At 42.3% G+C, this 22,399-nt stretch overlaps 2 protein-coding genes and 2 long non-coding RNA genes across 15 annotated transcripts in view; 2 read left to right on the top strand and 2 right to left on the bottom strand.

Annotated features, from left to right (window-relative positions):
- Positions 1-818: 818 nt before the first annotated feature.
- On the bottom strand, positions 819-1,240 carry LOC106582879 (uncharacterized). Its single transcript, XR_001323397.1, has 2 exons — positions 1,199-1,240; positions 819-870 (listed from the first exon to the last, which is right to left on the bottom strand). It is a non-coding gene; the product is annotated as an uncharacterized lncRNA (long non-coding RNA).
- Positions 1,241-3,407: 2,167 nt separating this feature from the next.
- On the top strand, positions 3,408-8,717 carry LOC123729300 (uncharacterized). Its single transcript, XR_006761045.1, has 2 exons — positions 3,408-3,675; positions 8,302-8,717. It is a non-coding gene; the product is annotated as an uncharacterized lncRNA (long non-coding RNA).
- Positions 5,192-16,915, bottom strand: LOC106582847 (dehydrodolichyl diphosphate synthase complex subunit DHDDS). 5 transcript variants are annotated; one of them, XM_014166410.2, is made up of 11 exons: positions 16,701-16,915; positions 14,935-15,034; positions 13,391-13,451; positions 11,870-11,952; positions 11,622-11,738; positions 11,219-11,361; positions 8,374-8,490; positions 8,001-8,102; positions 6,277-6,391; positions 5,877-5,984; positions 5,192-5,637 (listed from the first exon to the last, which is right to left on the bottom strand). In XM_014166410.2, exons 4-11 carry the CDS (start codon positions 11,930-11,932, stop codon positions 5,395-5,397), a joined length of 1,008 nt encoding a protein of 335 aa, XP_014021885.1. In that variant the 5' UTR covers positions 11,933-11,952; positions 13,391-13,451; positions 14,935-15,034; positions 16,701-16,915; the 3' UTR covers positions 5,192-5,394. The 5 variants fall into 5 exon arrangements, with proteins under 5 accessions (XP_014021885.1, XP_014021876.1, XP_014021849.1 ...); XM_014166401.2 differs by lacking the exon at positions 13,391-13,451; XM_014166374.2 differs by lacking the exon at positions 13,391-13,451 and having other exon boundaries at positions 14,947-15,034; positions 16,701-16,908.
- Positions 15,631-22,399, top strand: part of LOC106582818 (protein argonaute-1) — a 21,339-nt gene continuing 14,570 nt past the window's right edge. For 7 of the 8 annotated variants that reach the window (XM_014166336.2, XM_014166327.2, XM_014166318.2 and 4 more), the window contains exons 1-2: positions 15,632-16,042; positions 21,825-22,011. In XM_014166336.2, coding sequence (XP_014021811.1) covers positions 16,018-16,042; positions 21,825-22,011 — 212 coding nt within the window. In that variant the 5' untranslated portion in view covers positions 15,632-16,017. Of the gene's footprint in view, positions 16,043-21,824; positions 22,012-22,399 lie in introns of all 8 variants that reach the window. The other variant, XM_014166299.2, reaches the window with a different exon arrangement.

The following is a 22,399-nucleotide window of genomic DNA, read 5'->3' as shown; positions in this document are numbered from 1 at the left end:
GACGGTATTCATTTAAACAAGGCATAAAAATGGATATGAACATGAGAACCCCTTGGAACAGCTTCATTACCTCAAATGTAAGCCCACAATGAACTATAAATGATATCTTTTAATATAAAAAAAACTTGGTAAAAAATACTTATTTTAAACTGTACAGTCACCAAGTACACAGAATGATCACAACTTCAAACAGTTCTTCATTTGGCGTCTCCAGCGGCCTCAACTTTCGCCTAGAAATGAAGAATGGACTTATTTCAGACATACACACAAAAAAAAGCTTGTATGCAATAAATAACCTTGCGAAGAAAGTTAAAAAAGAGGATAGAAAATAAGAAACCAACTAATTACGTATATCGAAGTGCATCTAACCCTGTAGGCCAACTGTATTGTTGTAGTGAAAATAATATATTTTCTAAAGACCAGTTATTTTTGTGCAAATCAATTCAATTACATGCACTAACTTATGCCAGAAGGGCAGGAAGCAAATAAATTACATAGAACCTCAACACTATAATAACAGTGTAATAACAATTTCCACAGAACTGCTTGGTTAATATCATTCCACAATTCACACATAATTGAGTTGAGCGCCCATCAAATAAGTAATGCATGCATGTACAGGTGGGCGGAATGAATCACATCCCCTAAGAGGTTGAATCCCCATCAAGGGGCAGTGTTGTTTGTTTCTGGTAAGGGTAACTGATGGATTGCAGACAGTCATGTACAGCCTAAAGTGAAACCAAATCTAAACCCTAGGGGGGGGCGGGGGAAGAATCACATTGAATAGAGATAGCAAACAGATCCTTTCAGGAAACAAACCTCAGCCTTGGCATCACCGTTCTCAGCAGCCTTCTTTCCTTTGACTGCCTTCTGAAGAAGAAAAAACCCATTAGCCACTGACTGAAAGAGTAAATGTATTTTCTCTCTCTTCTCACTTCCTTCAAGATGTTATGCATCTTGTCAAATGCTCAGCAGCGCCAAATACTTGAATTCTTTTTATGAAGCTTTCCCTCATGTGGCTGTTAAAGAAATATAACAGGACAACTTCTGAGTTGGTGCCAAAGGTCAGGAATCAATAACGCTTAGGCCAAGGGTTAACACAACCGCTAATAAACTCTAGATGCAAAAACAGCACAGTGAAGAACCCCAACAAGTTGAACTTTATTAATAAAAGACATGAAACAAATATTTAACATACTTTGGGTGCTGCCGCTTTTTTGGGTTTGGCCGCCGGTTTTGGCGCAGGTCTCTGCAAAAAAAATAAGACGGCAATTAGGGTAAGTAACACGAGCTTGCAATACAAAGAAATGTACAGATCCTAAAGTAGCCTATTTCAACGGTAATACTTACAGATGACAAACGCGCTGAACGTCTTGCAGGCTGAAGAAAGAAACACATTTTACATATCTAACCATGACTCAACTACTACTATAAACGACTCCACTTTAACAAACTACAACTTTTAAAGCATAAGGAAGCCTTCATAAATAATGATTGCATAGATGTGTCGGCAAATTATCATTCATAAGCAAATGTCATGCTTTATAAAGGGTTTCAAACGAGTAATGCCACATTTGACAAAGCACCAACTTTTTATATCACCCTTTATGTATAAAATTGTGTTTACAAATGATCTGTGAAGCATTTATGTAGAGCAAATTTCTCAAGACTTTATGAACATCCTATACAGCATTTGTAAGCTGTAGTTCAGTTAAAGTGTAAAAATTATAAACAAATACACTAGTTAACAGTTTAGAATTAACATTGTGAATACTTGTATGCATACCTCATCGCCCTTGGTAGCACTCTGAAAACAGAAGAAAAAAGCAGAAGAAAAATGTTTAGAAACTGGGAGGAAATGGAATTCCTAAAGCACATTTTAAATATGTTGAATAATAAATAAATTCAGCTAATGTATCAGACAGTACTACATATGCCTGGGTAGTAGAGCATAGGTCCTTTTCAAAAAGTAAGGTAACCGGAGCGGATGTTATGTCCATTGTTGCCCTCTCTTACTCTATGTAGGGCCCCTTTGATCAAAATGAAGCATCACATCCCCAGAGAACATGCTGGGCTTTTGTATAATGTATATTTTGCTTAACGGATTACATACACCACAGTGAGCGAGTTAGCCACACATTTTTTACGACATACAGTTCCACTTGTTCTAGGCTACTTCTGACTTCGAAGGAATTCCCGCGCATATTCAAATTCAAATCTGTCCTGTCACAACAGTCGAGCGCGCTTGGCACTTCCTTTGTTTTGCGTCAATTGGCGCCCGACAGCCTTCAACAAGATGAAGTTCGCGCTCAATAAATTTACCTATCGACATTATTTCGACGAAGTTAAAGCGGCTAAAGATGCAGTGATGTTTTTTTTTTTGTCGTTTTTTTTTTCAACTTTGAGGTTCAACGATAAACCCAATAGAAAAGGTCATTGAAAAGCACCCGCTCATATGCTGTTTGTGCATGCACAAAGATGCTAGCTAATGTTGGCTATGCAAAGATGGCAGCCTGACGTTCAAATTAGCAGGGCTGGGGAAAATGACTCAAGTTAACGTTAACAACTCTAGCTAATGTTTGTTGAAAAAAAAATGCATTAGCAAGAAATTAGTATTTACTGGTAAAGTAAAGGATTCATAATATTGCATTTAAGTGTTGAGTCGGGTGCAAATGATTGAAAAACGACCAAGCATCTTTTCCCACCAATTTTTGTGGCTCACTGATTCAAGCCTGCCTCAAACATGACTAGAAAACTAGACACCGAGAAGCTCGCAGGCAGCACATTGAACTACACAAATTAAAGTTAAATCGTTAAATGTATGAAATAGAGCAGTTGAGCCCCGCGAGCTTCTTCACAACTTCCAAGAAGCACCTAGCGCGTGATGCACAAATCGTACTTAGTGGATGAACTTGTCATAGGTATGGTCAATGTAGGACGAATAACCTTAATAAATATGGTTAATATCTTAACACTTTATTTCTTATGTAATTGTCCTTTTTTTATACGGTTTATTTGATATATTGATGACTGCGTTGAGAGGATGACCCATTTTGCCGCCATTTCTAAACGACGACATACAGTACTGATGAAGAGACCAAATGCAATTTTAAAACGGAAAGATGCAAGCCAAAAAAATACAAATATATTTGTTACCCGGAAAATTAAGCATTCCTTACCTTTCTTTTAGGCATATTGATGATTGTTCGGGAATTGCAACACAATTCCAATTTTTTTTTTTTATGGAAGTTGTTGGGTATCTCACTAAGCTCTTCTAGCCACGTTAGCAATGCAACAATGGTGAATGTAAAATAATGACCGAATGTAAAATATAAGATAGAAACCGGTTTGAACCAGTTTTTATATTTTGAAGTCAGACATTGGATGAAAACAAATCACGTGTTTGTGGGCGTCTCCATGTTCTTAAAGAGAGAGTGCATGAAAAATACCACCGCTGTAACAAGGTGGCGTGGTTTCTGCAGGATCGGCAGACTGCAGCAAAGACAGTACAGTATGAAGATATGGAAAAACTGCTTCTCCAATAAAAATCCCCGATCACGCTTGTAGGCGATGTCATGGCTACGATGGCTAGCTAAACTCAGGCGCCGAAACACGTCATCGGGTCTAAGGTTCGTCTCGCTCAGGACTGCGCATTTGCAGGCCATCAAATCATAGGTACCATTTCAATTCAGTTGTTTTTGACGACAATTAAAACGTGTCAGTTGGTCAATTTCACAAAGTTGGAGTAATAACATGTTCAACTACTTAATACATTGGGTTGTGCCTACATTTCGAGAAAATTAACAACCAAGGAAGAATGTTTCACTTCTGTCATTGATTTATTTAACCCCAAACCTCGGCCTTGTCTGCTTGATATGCTTCGCAAGCGTTCCAGGCAGTCTCGCGATGTTGCGCCTCTGGGTTTATAAACTTTATGCCTGCAGTGTACATCACCCCTCAATGATCCAAGATACAATATAAAAAGTTACCCATGTTACAAATCATCCATTTGGATGTACAATTTGTTATGAATATAAGTAGCATAATGTACATTAAACTAAATGAACATAATCACGTTTATTCTGCAAGATAAAGAAACCTGGTAAAAATATAGTTTTCATGTTAAATATGGACATTCATGACCATAAAACAGTTATTGCACAATGACATTCATTGAAAATTTTACTTGACCAGTCCAGCACACATACACTATATATACAAGAGTATGTGGACACTCACATTGGGCCATTTCAGCCACAGCCATTGCTAACAGGTGTATAAAAATGGAGCACACAGCCACGCGATCACCATAGACAAACACTGGCAGTAGAATGGCCTTACTGAAGAGCTCAGTGACTTGCAACGTTGTACAAGTCAGTTCGTCAACTTTCTACCCTGCTAGAGCTGCCCTGATCTGCTGTTAATGTGAAGTGGAAACGTCTAGGAGCAACAACGGCTCACAAGTCACACTTCACCATCTAGCAGTCAGACGAACAAATCTGGGTTTGGCAGATGCCAGGAGTGCGCTACCAGCCCCAAAAGATAGTGCCAACTGTAAAGTTTGGAGAAATAATGGTCTGGGGCAGTTTTTCATGGTTTAGGCTAGGCCCCTTAGTTTTAGTGAAGGGAAATCTTAATGCTAATATGACATTCTAAACAAGTCTGTGCTTCCAACTTTGTGGCAACAGTTTGGGGGAAGCCCCTTTCCTGTTTCAGCATGACAATGCCCCCATGCACAAAGTAGAGGTCCATACAGAAATGGTTTGTCGAGATCAGTGTGGAATAACTTGACAAAGCCCTGACCTTAACCCCATCGAACGCCGACTGCAAGCCAGGCCTAATCCCTCAACATCAGTACTCGACCTCACTAACGCTCTTGTGGCTGAATGGAAGCAAATCCCCGCAGCAATGTTCCAACATCTAGTGGAAAGCCTTCCCAGAAGAGTGGAGGCTGTTATAGCAGCGAAGCAGGGGACCAACTCCATATTAATGCCCATGAGTTTGGAATGAGATGTTCAACGACCAGGTGTCCACATACTTTTGGTCATGTAGTGTAGCTGGTGCTGTGGTAAATGGTGGTCTCCGATGTGTATCTTGTCTGGGAGTGAGTACTCCGATTCAATTGTGAATATCAGTTCAAAGAGAATATCTATGGCATGCATTTGACGGACAGATTTTACAGAACAAGTTATAGAATCATTAGCTCTTTACCAGACTTATATTTTTATTAGACTTTGATCAGACTTAGAATACACATATAAATATCCCACATACAGCAGCCCCATAGGGGTAAAATCACTCATACAAAATAAGAAGTTTCAAACCACTCAGCCCTTTAGGGGAGAGATGGGATTGCTCCCCCAATTCAAGATGGGGAGCATTGTGTTCCCCTCCTTATGCCAGAGCAGCTTGGCTGGTTAAGTCAGTAAGGAAGGAGTCTCTCTTGTGCTGGAGTGCACCAAGGAAGTCCTGAACCCGTTCCTCTCGGCTGGCAGTGTAGTTGAGCAGTGCTTCCTGTCTCCTCTGGGCATCCAGGGGCTTTCCATTGCCGTGGTGCTGTAGGAGGTCTGCTACACAGGCCCGGTCTGCCTCAAGCTGCTGTAGGGCCTGTCCCTCTCTGTGTTGATCTCTGGCTTTCTGCAACAAACATAGGGATCAGTCATTCAAGCAGATCACAGTGTTCCACACAACACAGTAGTTTACTACAGGTATTCAGATGATCCTGCTAATGAATTCTCGCTCAATGCTGGAAATACAACTTGAAATACTGTGCCAAACATTTGTGGCAAAAGTGCACACACATTTAAAGGTTGGGTAAATATCGTACGGTGGAATGTATGTGGGGGATGAATGAAGGAAAGAGAGAGAGTTCATACCTGAAGAGGTCTGTGATTGAGCTGATACTGCAGAATGGCATCACACAGATTCCAGAAGGAGTACTCTGGCCACAGGACTGACTGGAACACTAAGCAGGAGTGGGACGTCTACAGGACAGCGCAGACAAAAAAATATTACATTTCTATCTGCAACATTCTATAAACATTGCACCCCACTGAATAATCCCCATGGGTAACACCAGACAGCCTACATTTACAAAGAACAGTCACGAGGTAGTGGGAGAGGCAGCTAAACCAGAGGCTCCATTGTCGGTTACTGAAGTCACTGAACAGGAAGTAAGTCTTGTCCTTACCAAAGAGGATGCTAGGCAAGAGGCTAATCTCATTAGCATTCAACATCACGCTGGAAACAGCTAGTAAGGAGTATCTTTGTCCTTACCTGCCACAGCAGGAAGTCACTGAGTCGCACCTCTCCAGACGTGCGAATGAGCAGATCAGGATTGGGGGAATTACTGCTGTACAGACACTGACCCAGCAGGGCCTCCGACACATCACTGGACACAACAACCAAGACAAGACTTAAAAAAAATATATATACATTTCACCTTTATTTAACCAGGTAGGCCAGTTGAGAACAAGTTCTTATTTACAACTGCGACCTGGCCAAGATAAAGCAAAGCAGTGCAACAAAAAACAACACAGAGTTACACGTGGGATAAACAAAAGTACAGTCAATAACACAATAGAAAAATCTATACACAGTGTGTGCAAATGGAGTAAGGAGGTAAGGCAATAAATAGGCCATAGTAGCGAAGTAATTACAATTTAGAAAATTAACACTGGAGTGATAGATGTGCAGATGATGATGTGCAAGTAGAAATACTGGTGTGCAAAAAAGCTAAAAAAGTAAATAAAAACAATATGGGGATGAGGTAGGTAGTTGGATGGGCTATTTACAGATGGGCTGTGTACAGCTGCAGCGATCGGTAAGCTGCTTAGATAGCTGATGCTTAAAGTTAGTGAGAGAGATATAAGTCTCCAACTTCAGCGATTTTTGCAATTCATTCCAGTCATTGGCAGCAGAGAACTGTAAGGAAAGGCGGCCAAAGGAGGTGTTGGCTTTGGGGATGACCAGTGAGATATACCTGCTGGAGCACGTGCTATGGGTGGGTGTTGCTATGGTGACCAGTGAGCTGAGATAAGGCGGAGCTTTACCTAGCAAAAACGTATAGATGACCTGGAGCCAGTGGGTTTGTGGCGACGAATATGAAGCGAGGGCCAGCCAACGAGAGCATACAGGTCGCAGTGGTGGGTGGTATATGGAGCTTTGGTGACAACACGGATGGCATGGTGTTAGACTGCATCCAGTTTGCTGAGTAGAGTGTTGGATGCTATTTTGTAAATGACATCGCCGAAGTCAAGGATCGGTAGGATAGTCAGTTTTACAAGGGTATGTTTGGCAGCGTGAGTGAAGTAGGCTTTGTTGCGAAATAGGAAGCCGATTCTAGATTTAATTTTGGATTGGAGATGTTTAATATGAGTCTGGAAGGAGAGTTTACAGTCTAGCCAGACACCTAGGTATTTGTAGTTGTCCACATATTCTAAGTCAGAACCATCCAGAGTAGTGATGCTGGACGGCAGGGCAGGTGCGGGCAGCGATCAGTTGAAGAGCATGCATTTAGTTTTACTAGCATTTAAAAGCAGTTGGAGGCCACAGAAAGAGTGTTGTATGGCATTGAAGCTCGTTTGGAGGTTTGTTAACACATCTGTCCAAAGAAGGGCCAGATGTATACAGAATGGTGTCGTCTGCGTAAAGGTGGATCAAGGAATCACCCGCAGCAAGAGCGACATCATTGATATATACAGAGAAAAGAGTCGGAACGAGAATTGAACACTGTGGTACCCCCATAGAGACTGCCAGAGGTCCAGACAACAGGCCATCCAATTAGACACACTGAACTCTATCTGAGAAGTCGTTGGTGAACCAGGCGATGCAGTAATTTGAGAAACAATAGAAAAGCGCAGAAAAACAATCGATGAACTGCCAATTCAGAAAACAAATCTAGATCTCTGATAATGCAAATTGAACAATGATATTTGAGAGGGCCATGAATGCACTCTTATGTAATATTCCTCTTCTGAATCTCTGTTGAAGTAGTTTACCTGGATTTGATAAGTCCCTGCTCCACGCCCCAAGCCATCTCTCTGACAGCATTAGCAATTTCATGTCTTGAGGTGTAGGCAAAGCACACGTTCAGAAAGCATCTGTTGGCAAAAGAGGGTGGGCCGTTAATAAATGAGTTATTACAGCTATAAGAAGCCACTCGAGAAGCCATCTTAGATGACTGAACAGAAGGCCATGTGTTGTTTTATGCATAGAGAAATTGCATTGCATTATAAACAACTGCAGTCCAACATCTGCAATAAACCTTGATGCATTTGTCAAAACTACAATGTTTTTCAGATGGCTGCACACAAGCTCACAGCCACCTCAGAGAAGTGAGGAGCAGCAGGATGATGAGGTGGCGATGCCTACTTGTTGTGAGTCCTGGTGGCCACCACAGCCCGGGCTATATGCTGCTGCAGGTCCAGAGGCAGTAGAGTCAGGTCTCCCAACACCCGGATGCACACCCCATGCTTCTCCAGATTCTCCCTGGATTGGAAGAGATCAGACATGACCAAGTCAGGATGGCTTTTGGTCCCCCGAAAATGAACAGCTGATAAATAAAACTGTTGCTGGCCAAAATGACCAGTAGGAAAAAAAATCCCATTGTAAAATAATTTATGGAAATACCAGTCAGTCTATCGGTTAATTTGCATAATTTAATTGGTGTGTATTTTCATTAGTTGTTGGATTAATAAAATACATGATGACTATCACATGCACACAGCATAAAGATGCTATTTTGAGAGAGATGTCTCCTGCAGCTACTCAGCTGGTTGTTGTATTTGTAAGCCCATCATTGCACAACAATTCTAAATGCAATCCCATGTAATATATATATATATATATAGTCTATTTCTCAAACTGATAATTGAAGCGCGTCTCCCATTCAGCATTTAAGTGCAGGCAACAGGATATCAGCGCTTCTACATGTAAGCGGGAGGCAGTACGCATTTTGAAAACATACTTAAATTGTTTGAACGGCGCACAATTGGCCCAGCGTCGTCCGGGTTTGGCCGTCATTGTAACTAAGAATGTGTACTTAACTGACTTGCCTAGTTAAATAAAGGTAAAATAAATATAAATAAAAGATTGCTGAAATGTAGCCTTTCGGCAAAATCCGACCATGGAAACGCATATGCGCATTTTCGTGTAACAGTTTCATTTCAATAATGTTTTCGTTTCTCAAAATCATTGTCACGTGGTTAAATCATACAAATCCGAATTAAAATGATACAAATCTGAGTTAAAATTCTACTAATGCGAGAGCACCAGCCTCTGCCATATGGACGCATTGACGATCCATTGGCGGCCAAAGAAATGAGCGCATTGAACTCATCGCCTATAACTTAAATAATCAACTAAGTAAAAATACATAGTCGACAAAATAAAAACATACATTCATGTTCTTTCAAATCACATTAATCTCTCTACTCGGCCTCCCTTCCTATCTTGACTTGAGCCATTGTAAAGTGCAACATTTGTATCAAATCAATCAACTGTCTGGCCGGAAGATTTCGATAGTGAACTTGCAACATGTTATCAACTAGTCTATTCCAGGCCCGTTTCCCGTGCTAGTGAGCTCGGCCCAGACAGCCGTTTTTGCCTAAGGGAAAAGTGTTCAGGTATTTGATGAAGTTTCCACTGGATATATGGGCTCATCAGATCATTAAATTTTGCTCTTTCACACCGACGCTTGGTGAATATCGAAGGGGAGATTGTTCAAATAGCCTACTGTGAGGAACCATATTTTTAATAGTTTTCATTATCATTCGCAATGGATGTTTAAAAAAACGACTTCGTTGACTTTCCTCTATTTCCGTACTTGTATGCGTGCATTAACAGGACATAGAAACAGACACATGATCATCATTCACATGGAGCAAACAAAAGAAAATTACACAAATTACAACAAAAAAAAACTCATAAATTATGTTTATGAAATTAACCAAAGCATGTTCCTCACAAGTGTATAGCAGGTTGTGAACTCCGCAAATCGCGTTTCCACTTCGAGAACGGGAACAGAAATGTATGTAACCACATGACAGTGATTAACGGTATATTTACTACTGGTGACATACACAGCTTATACAAAACATTATGAACACCTGCTCTTTCCATGATAGACTGGCCAAGTGAATCCAGATTAATGTTATTATCCCTTATTGATGTCACTTGTTAAATCCACTTCAATCAGTGTAGATGAAGGGGATGAGACAGGTTAAAGAATGATTTTTTTGCAACTCAATATTAGGCAGGTGTTCCTAGTGTTTGGTATACTCAGTGTACACATATGTAATGGGCAAATTGATAAAAATAAACAATCAAAGGGCAAACAATTCACACAATAAATGCTCAAGAATTTACTCGAGACAGCGGAGCCATTCTAGAAAGAGACTCTCCTTTATCTTCTGACAAATACCCCGCCCTTTCTTCTTGTCTCAACATTTTAAATTATACCCAAGACACTTATCTTCACACACATTTGAGATGCTTTTCACTGACAACCGCAACTCAGTAATCAGCTAAGCCTATTACCACACACGCTGCCCAAATTGCAAATAGGCATAGGCCTACTAGCTTGTGATTTGAAACAATCCACAGCCATTTTTAAAAGAAGACAATGATCCTCGATTCCTCTGTGGCTAAGTCATGCTTTCTGGTGAAGATTTTTTGAATGATTTTATTAATTTCTGTATCGACAGGAGTAGTTATATCATTTCGGCACATTTGGAACCACTCTCATAAGCTGTGCTGTTTAGAATGGTGTTTTCCTGCGAAATCCATTTAGGCAAATGTTTCAAAATTACGTTTTATTGGCTGCTTCATTACAGGAGTTGCATGTCCTGTTAAGATGAATTACCATAATCTAAATGTGATTTCTGTTATTCTGAGCACCATGGGTGGATTCCCTAATGGTGTACGCACCCAATGAATATGGATCCGGTACATTTCTCAAATGGCCAGTAAATTTTTATCTTCCCGTTGTCTGGCCCAAGTGAAACCCTGGGCCAAGTGAATTACTGAAACATCCTCCTTGTCGAGTTTTTAATTAAAGTGTCTGTAAAACATCTGCCTGGAGCCCTTTTAGATTTTCTGTGGAAAGATACCTGCTAAATGATGGGTTAGCTATGCTGCTTTCTCTCCCACTCACTGGGACTCCCACACCTATGCACCATTAATGGAAGCACTCTGGCTCCTCTGTTCTGACACTCACTGTTCTTCTAGAAGTCTGATGAACTTCTGCTTGGCCAGCTCCATCAGGCCGTCCACCTCGTCTTTAGACCGCTTGAAGTTCTCGATGCTGAAGGCGTACACGGTGACCTCATGGATGCTCAGGTTCAGGCACCAGTGTAGTGTCTAAAGGGAGGAGCCACCAAGGTTGGTCATCAGTAAAGCCAACATTAGAGTAGTATGTATTTCTAATGTATTTGGTGACAGCCGTATACAAATACATGTTATGATGGTAATGGTGAAGAATATGGTTGAAGTGCAGTTACCTACCTTTCTAAGACAATGTGAAAGCTCATGCAAAAGGGACCGTATGAATGAGAACAACTATGATAGAAAGAACAATGACGACATCATGGCATGACACCGATGTCCCCTGGGAACCTCACCTCTGCCAGTTTGTCAAAACCCTGTGTGTGGCCCTCCTGGCGCTCCACCTGACGCTTGCGGGCGTAGCGCCGGTTGCCATCCATGATAAAGGCCACATGTTTGGGCATCGGGCCAGCCTGGGAGAGACCAAAGAGGGGTGGATGGATTCCATACAGATAGAACCATATTACATATCATAAAAATGTGCTTGTGAGTCATTCATTCAAATCTCCTCAGAAGGGATGCATTTGCAAATATATAACCATACCTTCAGTATGTTGGCTGAGAGCTTCTCAATGAGGTTCAATTCACCTTCCCTTATCCACGACATATTGAAAAACTCTGACACCCCTGTGGAGATACAGCATAGATGCATGCATTACATCTTATTACATACATTACAGATAAATATAAACAGATACCTATAAACAAGCAATTTATGAACATGGTTAGCCGTTAGGCTTGTTTGACAAATTCATCAGTCCCTGGTTTGTATAGCCGTGGGCTGCATTAGACACAGTAGTGAGGGGTATGTAGCATAGTTACATATAGAGCACAGGCCTAGTTCAGTGGGGTGCATCAACAAACATAATGGAAGTGCATTCATTGACAGTTAGTAGGATAAGGTCTTCAGAGGCCACTACTTTCTAGTCTTGAGCTGTGCTACAGGGGCCTTTTACCACATACCAGACGTACAGGGAGGTCTGAAATTATTGACACTCTTGATAAAGATGAGCAGAACTGACTGTATAAAATAAATATCTCAAATATTGAGCTATGCTCCAAAACAATTATAGAATTTTATACTAATACAATTGCTCAGAGAAAAAAGATTATTTTTTTTTCATCAAAAAAGGTAGGGGTCAAAATGATTGACACCCCAGTTTTGAATACCTCAAATTGCAAGGATAATGGCACAGAGCCCTTTTCGGAGAACACATTGGGAGGGATCTTAGACCATTCCTCCATACAGAATCCTTCCAGATCCTTGATATCCTTTGTCTGCGCATATGGACTGCCCTCTTCAATAGAGCCCCACAGTGGAGGTGTCAAAATACCCATAAACCTAGCGGTCAAACAGGAAAATGGTTCTGAGAAAAACAATTCGAACCATTTCCCTGTTTGACCGCTAGGGTTTTGGGTATTATGACTCATACTGTGATACTCTATTCAAACCACAGGTTTTCAAAATGGGGTTTAAGACCAGAGACTGAGATGGCCATTGCAAAATATAGATTTTCTGGCCAATGAACCATTTCTTTGTGGATTTTGAAGTGTGGTTGGGATTATTGTCTTGCTGGAAGATTCACTTGCAGCCAAGTTTTAACCTCCTGGCAGAGGCAACCAGGGGTTGGGCTAAAATGTCCTGCTACTTGGTAAAGTTCAAGATGCTGTTGACCTTAACAAGGAAGCAGTGGAACCAAAACAGCTCCATAACATCAAAGATCCACCACCATATTTTACCATAGTGGGTTATTTTCTGCTCATGCATTCTCATTTAGACACCAAATCCACCACTAGTGTGTGTGACCAAAGAGCTCTGTTTTCATGTCATCCAAAAAATATAAATGCCTGGAGTTTGCTAAACAGCACTGGCATTTGGATTGGAACCGGTGCATTGGTCCGATGACATGAAAATGGAGCTATTGGGTCACGCACCCACCAGTGGTGGGTTTGGCGTAATGTTGTCACGACACCAGAACTTTGAGCTAGGTTTTCGCTCCAACCTTAATCTAGTGCACTTGATTCTAATAATTAGCTGGTTGATAAGCTGAATCAGGTTACTTACAACTGGTGTTGGACTGAAAATCTACAGGACGGCAGCTCTCCAGGAACAGGGTTGGAGAGCCCTAGATTAATGAATCAATGATAGTCATACAATCAATTTGACTTTGTTTTTACCAATCTAACTACATAATGGTAATCATTTATTTGAATTGTAAATCAAGATGTAGTCTAGGCCTATGAATGCATATTCAATAGGAGTGTGTGCATGCATTGAGTTATTGAGGGTTAAGGAAGGGTTAGGGTTTGCTAAAAGGGTTAAGGTTAGGCTTAGCTAACATGCAAAGTAGTTAAGTAATAAGTAGCTGCTAAAATGCTAGTTGTCCATGATGAGATTCGAACACCCATCCACCCTGCTTTTGGTTTTTCCCTAATTTATGTAACCATACCAAACATATCATACTAATTTGAGTGTCTCGGATTAACATCTAATCTATGAGACCAGTCTGAGCTACTGGTATCTTCTTGCATTGTAAAGTGTTCTAGCCTGTAATGAACATTGTTTTGCTAACAGTTTCAACATTTCTACATACCATGTTGCATTCATTATTCAAGTGTGTTAACTTTTGTGCACCATAAGTGTGGAGCTAACATGATGCAGCCAAGACTCCCAGTGAGTGCAGTGGTTCCTCAGGACAGGCTACAGTTAGCAATGAGTTAGTGAAGCAGGCATGATGCGCTCGTGCTATAAGGGGACATCAGCTGCGCTCATAGACAGACTTGATCCTCTCTCAATCAGTAGATGACGTGACACAATTTATATAAGTACCGAAACTTTTTTCATGATCTAGTTTTAAAAAAGTACTGACGTTTCAGTTTACCGTGCAACACTAGTTTGGCGTCAATGAGCAGTAAATAACCCCATTCCTACTGTAAAATATGTTGGTAGACATCCACGCCATCGGCGGTTTTTGTTGGGGGTTAACTGCCTTGCTCAGGGGCAGAACGACAGATTTTTACCTTGTCAACTCTGGGATTCAATCCAGCAACATTTAGGTTACTAGCCCAACGCTCCTACCCGCCAGGATACCAAAACAAGGGTGTCAATAATTTTGACCCTTAGCTTTTTGAGGAAAATCATGTATTACTTGTTAAACAACATTTCTTTCTCTGAGCAATTGTATTCGTATAATATAACTTACAAAACATGTTGAGCATACAATTGCTTAGCATTTAAATGATTTATTTTATAGTCATTTCTGCTGATCTTTATGGGTGTTAATGATTTCGGACTCCACTGTATCCGATTAGTTCTGATACATACGCCACTAGTCTACATGCATAAACGGGATATATTAACCAAATCATATTCTGATAACTAGCTATATGATTATGAGTCTATGATTCATGTGGATCAGGTATTGCATAGCTAGATAACGTTATCGTAGCTAGCTAGCTAACACAAACCGGACAGGGAGCGATAACCAACACTGTTTGAAATGTACAAAGCAATTGCACTTTCACTAAAATGGTCAATTTCATTCATATTGTTGAACGAGATCATGAATTATCAACATTATGAACCGTATTTTTACATATTCCACATACCTTCCAACTCACCGTTTAAGATGACGTCCCCTTCCTTATTCGATGGAGTGACGTAATCAAAAGACCGACCACTTCCGCCTGGAACTGTTTGTACAGATTTCTGGGCATGTGGATTGACAGGAAACTTGTTCAGGTAAATTGGTGTTCTGGGGTTCGAATAGAATATTTAAACATTTACTGGATAGGTTTCAAATTGGACTCAGTGCTATCCGGGATCTTGGGACGTCCCTACTCCCCACTGAAGTGGGATTTAAAATAGTTAAGGTCAGGTAAGGGTTATGGGTTTCCCAAACTCGGTCCTGGGGACCCCAAGGGGTGAACGTGTTGGTGTTTGCCCTACAACTACACAGCTGATTCAACTAATCATCAAGCTTTGATTGTTTGAATTTGCTGTGGCAAATCCCAAAACGTGCACGCCTTTGGGTCCCCAGGACCAAGTTTGGGAAACGCTGGTAGGGTAAGGACGTCTCAAGAATTCCGAATAGCACTAACCATGTACAGCTCAGCCGCTACACCAAGATGACCCGTACAGCCGCCTCCAGTAGAGGGCGACTACAACAACTCGTCTACAGAATGCAACATCCTTCAAAGTCAAAGAAGAGGTACAGCATTCGGGGGGCTGGCCCTTTTCTGTTCCGGGGGGCTGGCTGGCCCTTTTTTGTTCCGGGGGGGGGGGGCTGGTAGGCCCTTTTTTGTTCCGGGGGGGGCTGGCCCTTTTTTGTTCCGCTGGAGAATCGTGCTTGAACGGTGAGCAGGAGTATAACAGACCGATAAGAAATCATAGCGCCACGGACCATCTTATCAGGCCAGGCAAAGCGCGTTCAACCCGGAGGAAAGAAGACCGACGCAAGGTATCACACAAGAGCCGTTCAGCAGCAGTTCTTGGGTTATCAGACAGGCAGCTTTTGTCGTTACAACTCTGTGTCTGGGGATACTGGAAGGGGTGGGGGTTTAGCGAGTACGGAGAAGACTACATGCCGAGAGGAGGGGGCTGGAGGTCTGCAACTCTTCCAGCCTGAAAGGGCCGGCGCTGTGGCCATAGAACCCTGGACTGTCTAGTGCCCGCGCGGTTAAGTGGATGGGATGGAGCCGGGACCGTCTGGCGCTGGTAGGTCTCTCTTTTCTCTGTCAAGGTTGAAATTGTTGCTTATCTTCAGCTATAGCAGCAGATGGTAACATGCAATTGCCCACATTTTTGAAAACGGGCGTCATATCTGGTGCAGCATTCTCTTATGCTAGCTGGCTGGCTGAAAAACCCGTCCATCACAACGATTGTGGGTCTTTTTCAACCATAGCTTGTGCACTATTCGAAATTACTTATCATAGCGAGAGACGGGTCTTTTGGTGCACTGACAATGTCCATGGGCAGGGGGGCCGTGGGAATCTCTGGCGTGGAGACACGAGGTAAAGCCCGCCTTCACTACTCAGCACCCCTCTCACTCACACACCCCAAATACGAGACTGTCTGTTTTGGCAGTCAGTGTTCTACATACATTTTTAGAATGATAGAAAAGTGCACTGATCCAAATGTTATTTATGCACACCCCACCAAAATGAATCCACAATGAACTAACTCAAGTCTGTGAACACCACAATTAGTTATGTATTTGAATACTTGGACAATCTCCTTACGTTGCGATTTAAATAAAAATATTTTTTACATTAATTTAACTAGGCAGGTCAGTTAAGAACAAACTATTATTTACAATGACAGCTTAAGAACAGTGGGTTAACTGCCTTGTTCAGGGGCAGAACGAAAGTTTTACCTTGTCAGCTCGGGGATTCGATCCTGCAACCTTTCGGTTACTGGTCCAACGATCTAACTAGGCTACCTTCCGCCCCATTTAGATCAGAAATTAAACCACACCTCCATGGACACTTCGGTGCCAACATTTTTACAGCAAGGTCATTCCAATTTAATGTTTGTTGGGTAATGCTAGAGTTATTTACATTTTAGTAATTTAGCAGACCCTCTTATCCAGAGCGACTTACAGTTAATGTATTCATCTTAAAATAGCTAGGTGGGACATCCACATATTTTAGTCATAGTAAGTACATTCTTCCTCGAAGTAGTTATCAGCAAAGTCCGTGCTAGTAGCTGTGGGTGGGGGGGAGTCAAGTGTCAGTGTTAGTTCACGAAAGGCTAGTTATGGCATATCAAAAAGCACGTGGTGTTTCACTTTTGTTACTTAGTTAAAGTGGGCAGACAGCCATACAACTCCACATATTATGATGATCTGTGATATTATGACACTGTGCTTTAGTCTGGTCTGAAGTCCAGTCTGTGCATAATCAATGGTCCCCAGGTATTAGTGTAAATCACAGTTATCCTCTATGGGCTAGGTGGACCTACGTAACAGCCACTTGCAGCCTGTGGCGCGATTTTCAAAACCTTAAAAATCCTATTACTTCAATTTCTCAAACATATTACTATTTTACAGCTATTTAAAGACAAGACTCTCGTTAATCTAACCACACTGTCCGATTTCAAAAAGGCTTTACAACGAAAACAAAACATTAGATTATGTCAGCAGAGTATCAAGCCAGAAATAATCAGACACCCATTTTTCAAGCCAGCATATAATGTCACCAAAACCCAGAAGACAGCTAAATGCAGCACTCACCTTTGATGATCTTCATCAGATGACAACCCTAGGACATTATGTTATACAATACATGCATGTTTTGTTCAATCAAGTTCATATTTATATCAAAAACCAGCTTTTTACATTAGCATGTGACGTTCAGAACTAGCATACCCCCCGCAAACTTCCGGGGAATTCGCTAACATTTTACTAAATTACTCACGATAAACGTTCACAAAAAGCATAACAATTATTTTAAGAATTATAGATACAGACCTCCTCTATGCACTCGATATGTCCGATTTTAAAATAGCTTTTGGTGAAAGCACATTTTGCAATATTCTAAGTACATAGCCCAGGCATCACGGGCTCGCTATTTAGACACCCGGCAAGTTTAGCACTCACCATAATCATATTTACTATTATAAAAGTTTGATTACCTTTTGTTGTCTTCGTCAGAATGCACTGCCAGGACTGCTACTTCAATAACAAATGTTGGTTTGGTCCAAAATAATCCATCGTTATATCCGAATAGCGGCGTTTTGTTCGTGCGTTCCAGACACTATCCGAAATGGTAAAGAAGTGTCGCGCGCATGGCGCAATTCGTGACAATAAAATTCTAAATATTCCATTACCGTACTTCGAAGCATGTCAACCGCTGTTTAAAATCAATTTTTACGCCATTTTTCTCGTAGAAAAGCGATAATATTCCGACAGGGAATCTCCTTTTCGGCAAACAGAGGAAAAAATCACAAAGGCGGGGGCGGTCGGGTCACGCGCATAAGCCCAGAGTCCCTTGATCGGCCACTTGAGAAAGGTGATAATGTGTTTCAGCCTGGGGCTGGAATGACGACATTCTGTTTTTTCCCGGGCTCTGAGAGCCTATGGAAGACGTGGGAAGTGTCACGTTAGAGCAGAGATCCTTAGTAAAAGATAGAGATGGAAAAGAAGTTCAAGAAATGGTCAGACAGGCCACTTCCTGTAAAGGAATCTCTCAGGTTTTGACCTGCCATTTGAGTTCTGTTATACTCACAGACACCATTCAAACAGTTTTAGAAACTTTAGGGTGTTTTCTATCCATATGTAATAAGTATATGCATATTCTAGTTACTGGGTAGGAGTGGTGACCAGATTAAATCGGGTATGTTTTTTATCCAGCCGTGTCAATACTGCCCCCTAGCCCTAACAGGTTTTAAGTTAGCTAAAATTCGCTCTCTTTCAAATGGAGTAGGCCTGTCATTTGACAGCTTGTTGACACTTAAGTATGGAGTTGTTTGTCCCCCTCCTCCTCTCTAAAAACAAACAGCTAATCACCCCCAGACCCGCCCATCTTCAGAAGTCTTCTTCTCTGACCAAAGCTACATATTCTTTGTTGTGTATCTTTACGCAACTACATTGACTGACTGGCCTCCAGATTTGGGACTAGTAGGATTTTACTGAACATCCTGTAGGACACCATTTACGCATTACTATTAGTCAGTTAATCAGTAACACTTAAAGGAAAATTCCACTCAATTTATCTTTTGGTATTTGTTTCATTAGTCCACAGTTGATCATATGATGCATAACGCAGCAAGCATACTGTGACACTTTCTGTATTTTGAAAGTTCTATATCTTTGAAAACTTGATTGCTGACATGCAAAACATTTTGGGACTGTCTCAACAGTGGATTAATGAAACAAATACAAAAATTATACTTGGAGTGGTATTTTCCTTAAAATGGCTGCACTGGACCTTTAATCTCAATATCAAATAATTTCTGGCTAGCAATTAAGTACCTTACTGTGATTGATTTCAATTAAAATTGTAAAAAATTGACAAAATTGATTCTTAGAAAAATGTAATTGCACAAGCAAATGTTTAGCTCGGGCCTAATTGGAGGAGCCTAATGGGAAGGATGTATAACCTGAAAAATAGCTGTTTATTGGCAGAGAGAATGACAAGCTGTCTTTGTTACTGGCCTATTAGCTTATACCATCTGATGTCATCAGGCGGTCCAAAAACCCCACCCAGCCAAACAAGCCGACATTTCAGGCGGTCTTTTCAAACAGCTCTTACACTAAAATGCATTATCATAATTTTCACAGTATTTTTTTTTCCAACCTCAGTGTGGAAGTATAAAAAACACAGGAAAATCACGTGTTTGACTGCACTGCCCCATTTAACACTGACTCTGTCCTCAAGAGTAGAGTTAAACTACTACAATGTTTTATACTTGTACCTCAGGACAGCGTTTGAATACTTATTTGAACCTAAACCTATAAATAGTTAACTCTTAGCTGTATCACGATTCCAGACAGCTATTAGACATGGGATCATCTCTGGTGATGTCAGCAGGAAATGGATGTGGGAATAGTGTGTGTGTAATTCCATGTTTCAATGATAAAGGAACCGGGCCTAAACCAGACTCCAGGGAGAAACACACACACAGTTGACGTGGAAAGGGCCCCAGTGCCAGGGAAAGACTGCTATTGTCTGGGGATGTGTGATCCCTGGCTCCACTTCTCACCATCTGCCTACACTGGGGTGGGGCGGGCTGCCGGTGACGTGTGTGTGTGTGTGTGTCTGCAATTGTGCATGTGTGTCAGTGTGTTTAGCCTACTCTGTGTCAAGACTGTTGAGACTTATGCCGTAGGCGTAACAAACACACCTTCAGTAGAATCTACCTAGTCTTATTAAGTTGTTTATCATGCCAGATTGCCAGTCCGTAGTTGGCTGCTTTTTTAAGGCCTAGTGAGCGTATACATCCTTGACTGACTGCTATGCTTGACTACAGGATTTCCAATGCTTGCCTTTTTAAACCACAAGCTCTCCGCTCAGCTCAGCTATAGGCCTCGCATGTAATGACTGGGGAGGAGGCCGCTCGGACCTAATGTGGAAACACTAACGCTGCTTCAAGATGAAAAAGGCCAAGGTCCCACACACACACACTACCCCTCCACCCACCATCCCTCCAGGTTTCCTGATCTCCATGACAATGCCAGTGTTGCTGTGGAGTCTCCATGGTAAGGCTGGGAATGTTGGGGGGGACCCCTGTGTTTGTGTGTGTGGTAGTGGGGGCTCTCCCTCTCCCCCCAGCCCCCCTGTCTGTGTGATGGAGGATGAGGGCAGCTGGGGTCTTTGTTGTGATTGTGAGAGGGCTGTTCTCTGGGGAAGCAGAGGTTAAGACATGGACTGGACAGGGCTTGGCTGGGCCCCCTCTCAGGCGGGGAGGAAGGCAGGAGTCTCACATTTTACCAGGCCGATCTCAAGTCCTACACCTGTTGAACTTCACATACTTGTTTTCCTCACTGCACAAATGAAGGGCCCAGCTGACTTCCGTCGACCACCCACCCATCTTCCGCTGCCATGCACTAGTTGGTGTACATGCAGTTTGTGTTGTATTCGCTCTCTGCTCAGTACCAAAGTTTCAAATTATGTTTCAAAAGAGGCTAGCAGTAGAATTCACGTCAAACGAAAACATCTCAAATGAAGGCTTTTCGTAATCTTTCCGTGACTGTTGGATTGTATACATATGCTACTATCGCTAACTAAGTAACATTTGTGATCGTTCCATCTTATGTAGGCTGAGGTCATTTGATTATTTTCAATACAAAATCCCACTAGAAGCCCTTGTGAGGCTAGCCTACTCCTCCGCTAGCAGTTTCTCACCCTGCCGGCATGTTTAAGGAAATGTCTATCTTTCTTTCAGTGTCTGTCTGGCTTGGTGTATCCAGCGTCGCCCTAATGTATTCTTTTTCTCTCTCACCCTTAATTCTCATTGAACCACCAACCACCCTCTCCCCTTCTCTTTCGTTCACACCCTCCCTCTCACCCTAATCGCTTTGTTCCTTCTCCCCCCTCTCCCGCAATTATCCCTCGTCAATATCCTCGTCTCGTGTCACCCTCTCACCCCCTCTCTCCCTCTCCCATGTACACCCATTCCTTCATTCTTTATCCCCATATTTTGCTGCTCAAACTTTTCCTTCCTGTCCATCTGTTGCTCTTTTCTTCCTCTCTACGTCTTCCTGCCTCTTCCTGACTCGTCATCCCGCTCATGCCCCCTCTCTCTGCCCGTCATCACATGCCCAAGCCCCCCTCTCTGCCCATCATCACATGGCCAAGCCCCCCTCTCTGCCCATCATGACATGCCCATGCCCCCCTCTCTGCCCATCATGACATGCCCATGCCCCCTCTCTCTGCCCATCATCACATGCCCATACTCACTTTTCTTTCCTCATTACTCCATTTATTTCCTCATCTCCTATACCCACATCCCAACCGTTTCTGCCCTTGCTAAACTTCCGACACCTCTGCCCCTCCAGTGCCCATGGGGCCCTTCCCCCCACCCCTGCAGCAGGTGTTCCAGGCACCCCGCCGGCCGGGCATGGGCACGGTGGGCAAGCCCATCAAGCTGCTGGCCAACTACTTTGAGGTGGAGATCCCCAAGATGGACGTGTTCCACTACGAGGTGGACATCAAGCCTGACAAGTGTCCCCGACGGGTCAACAGGTAGAGTAACGTGTCCCCCTACATAGTCTCATGTGCCAGACCTCGTCCCCTGTGGGCAATAGCCTGGGGATTGAGGTTACCCAACTCAACACCTGTCACCCAGGTGTCCCCAACTATAAGTGAAGCAGTGGTCCACTTGATCGCTAACATTTCCCCAATGTTTTTAACAACCACAGAATATGGACTGTAGAACTGAGCCATAGCCAGAACTCGGAGGACCGCACTCTATGTAGAAGTCTGTAGAGGTCAAACAACTTCTCAAGATGATTCAGAGAGAAACTCACAGTTCATTAGTGCACCATGACTATGACTCTCTAGTCCAGTATCCACCATTACCTAGCCAGGATATAATTAACGGTCTTCAAGAGATCCCCATTGTAAGGTGGTC

Source organism: Salmo salar, chromosome ssa02 (genome assembly GCF_905237065.1).
Source record: "Salmo salar chromosome ssa02, Ssal_v3.1, whole genome shotgun sequence".
NCBI lineage: Eukaryota > Metazoa > Chordata > Actinopteri > Salmoniformes > Salmonidae > Salmo > Salmo salar.
This window is presented reverse-complemented; position numbering and strand designations above follow the sequence as displayed.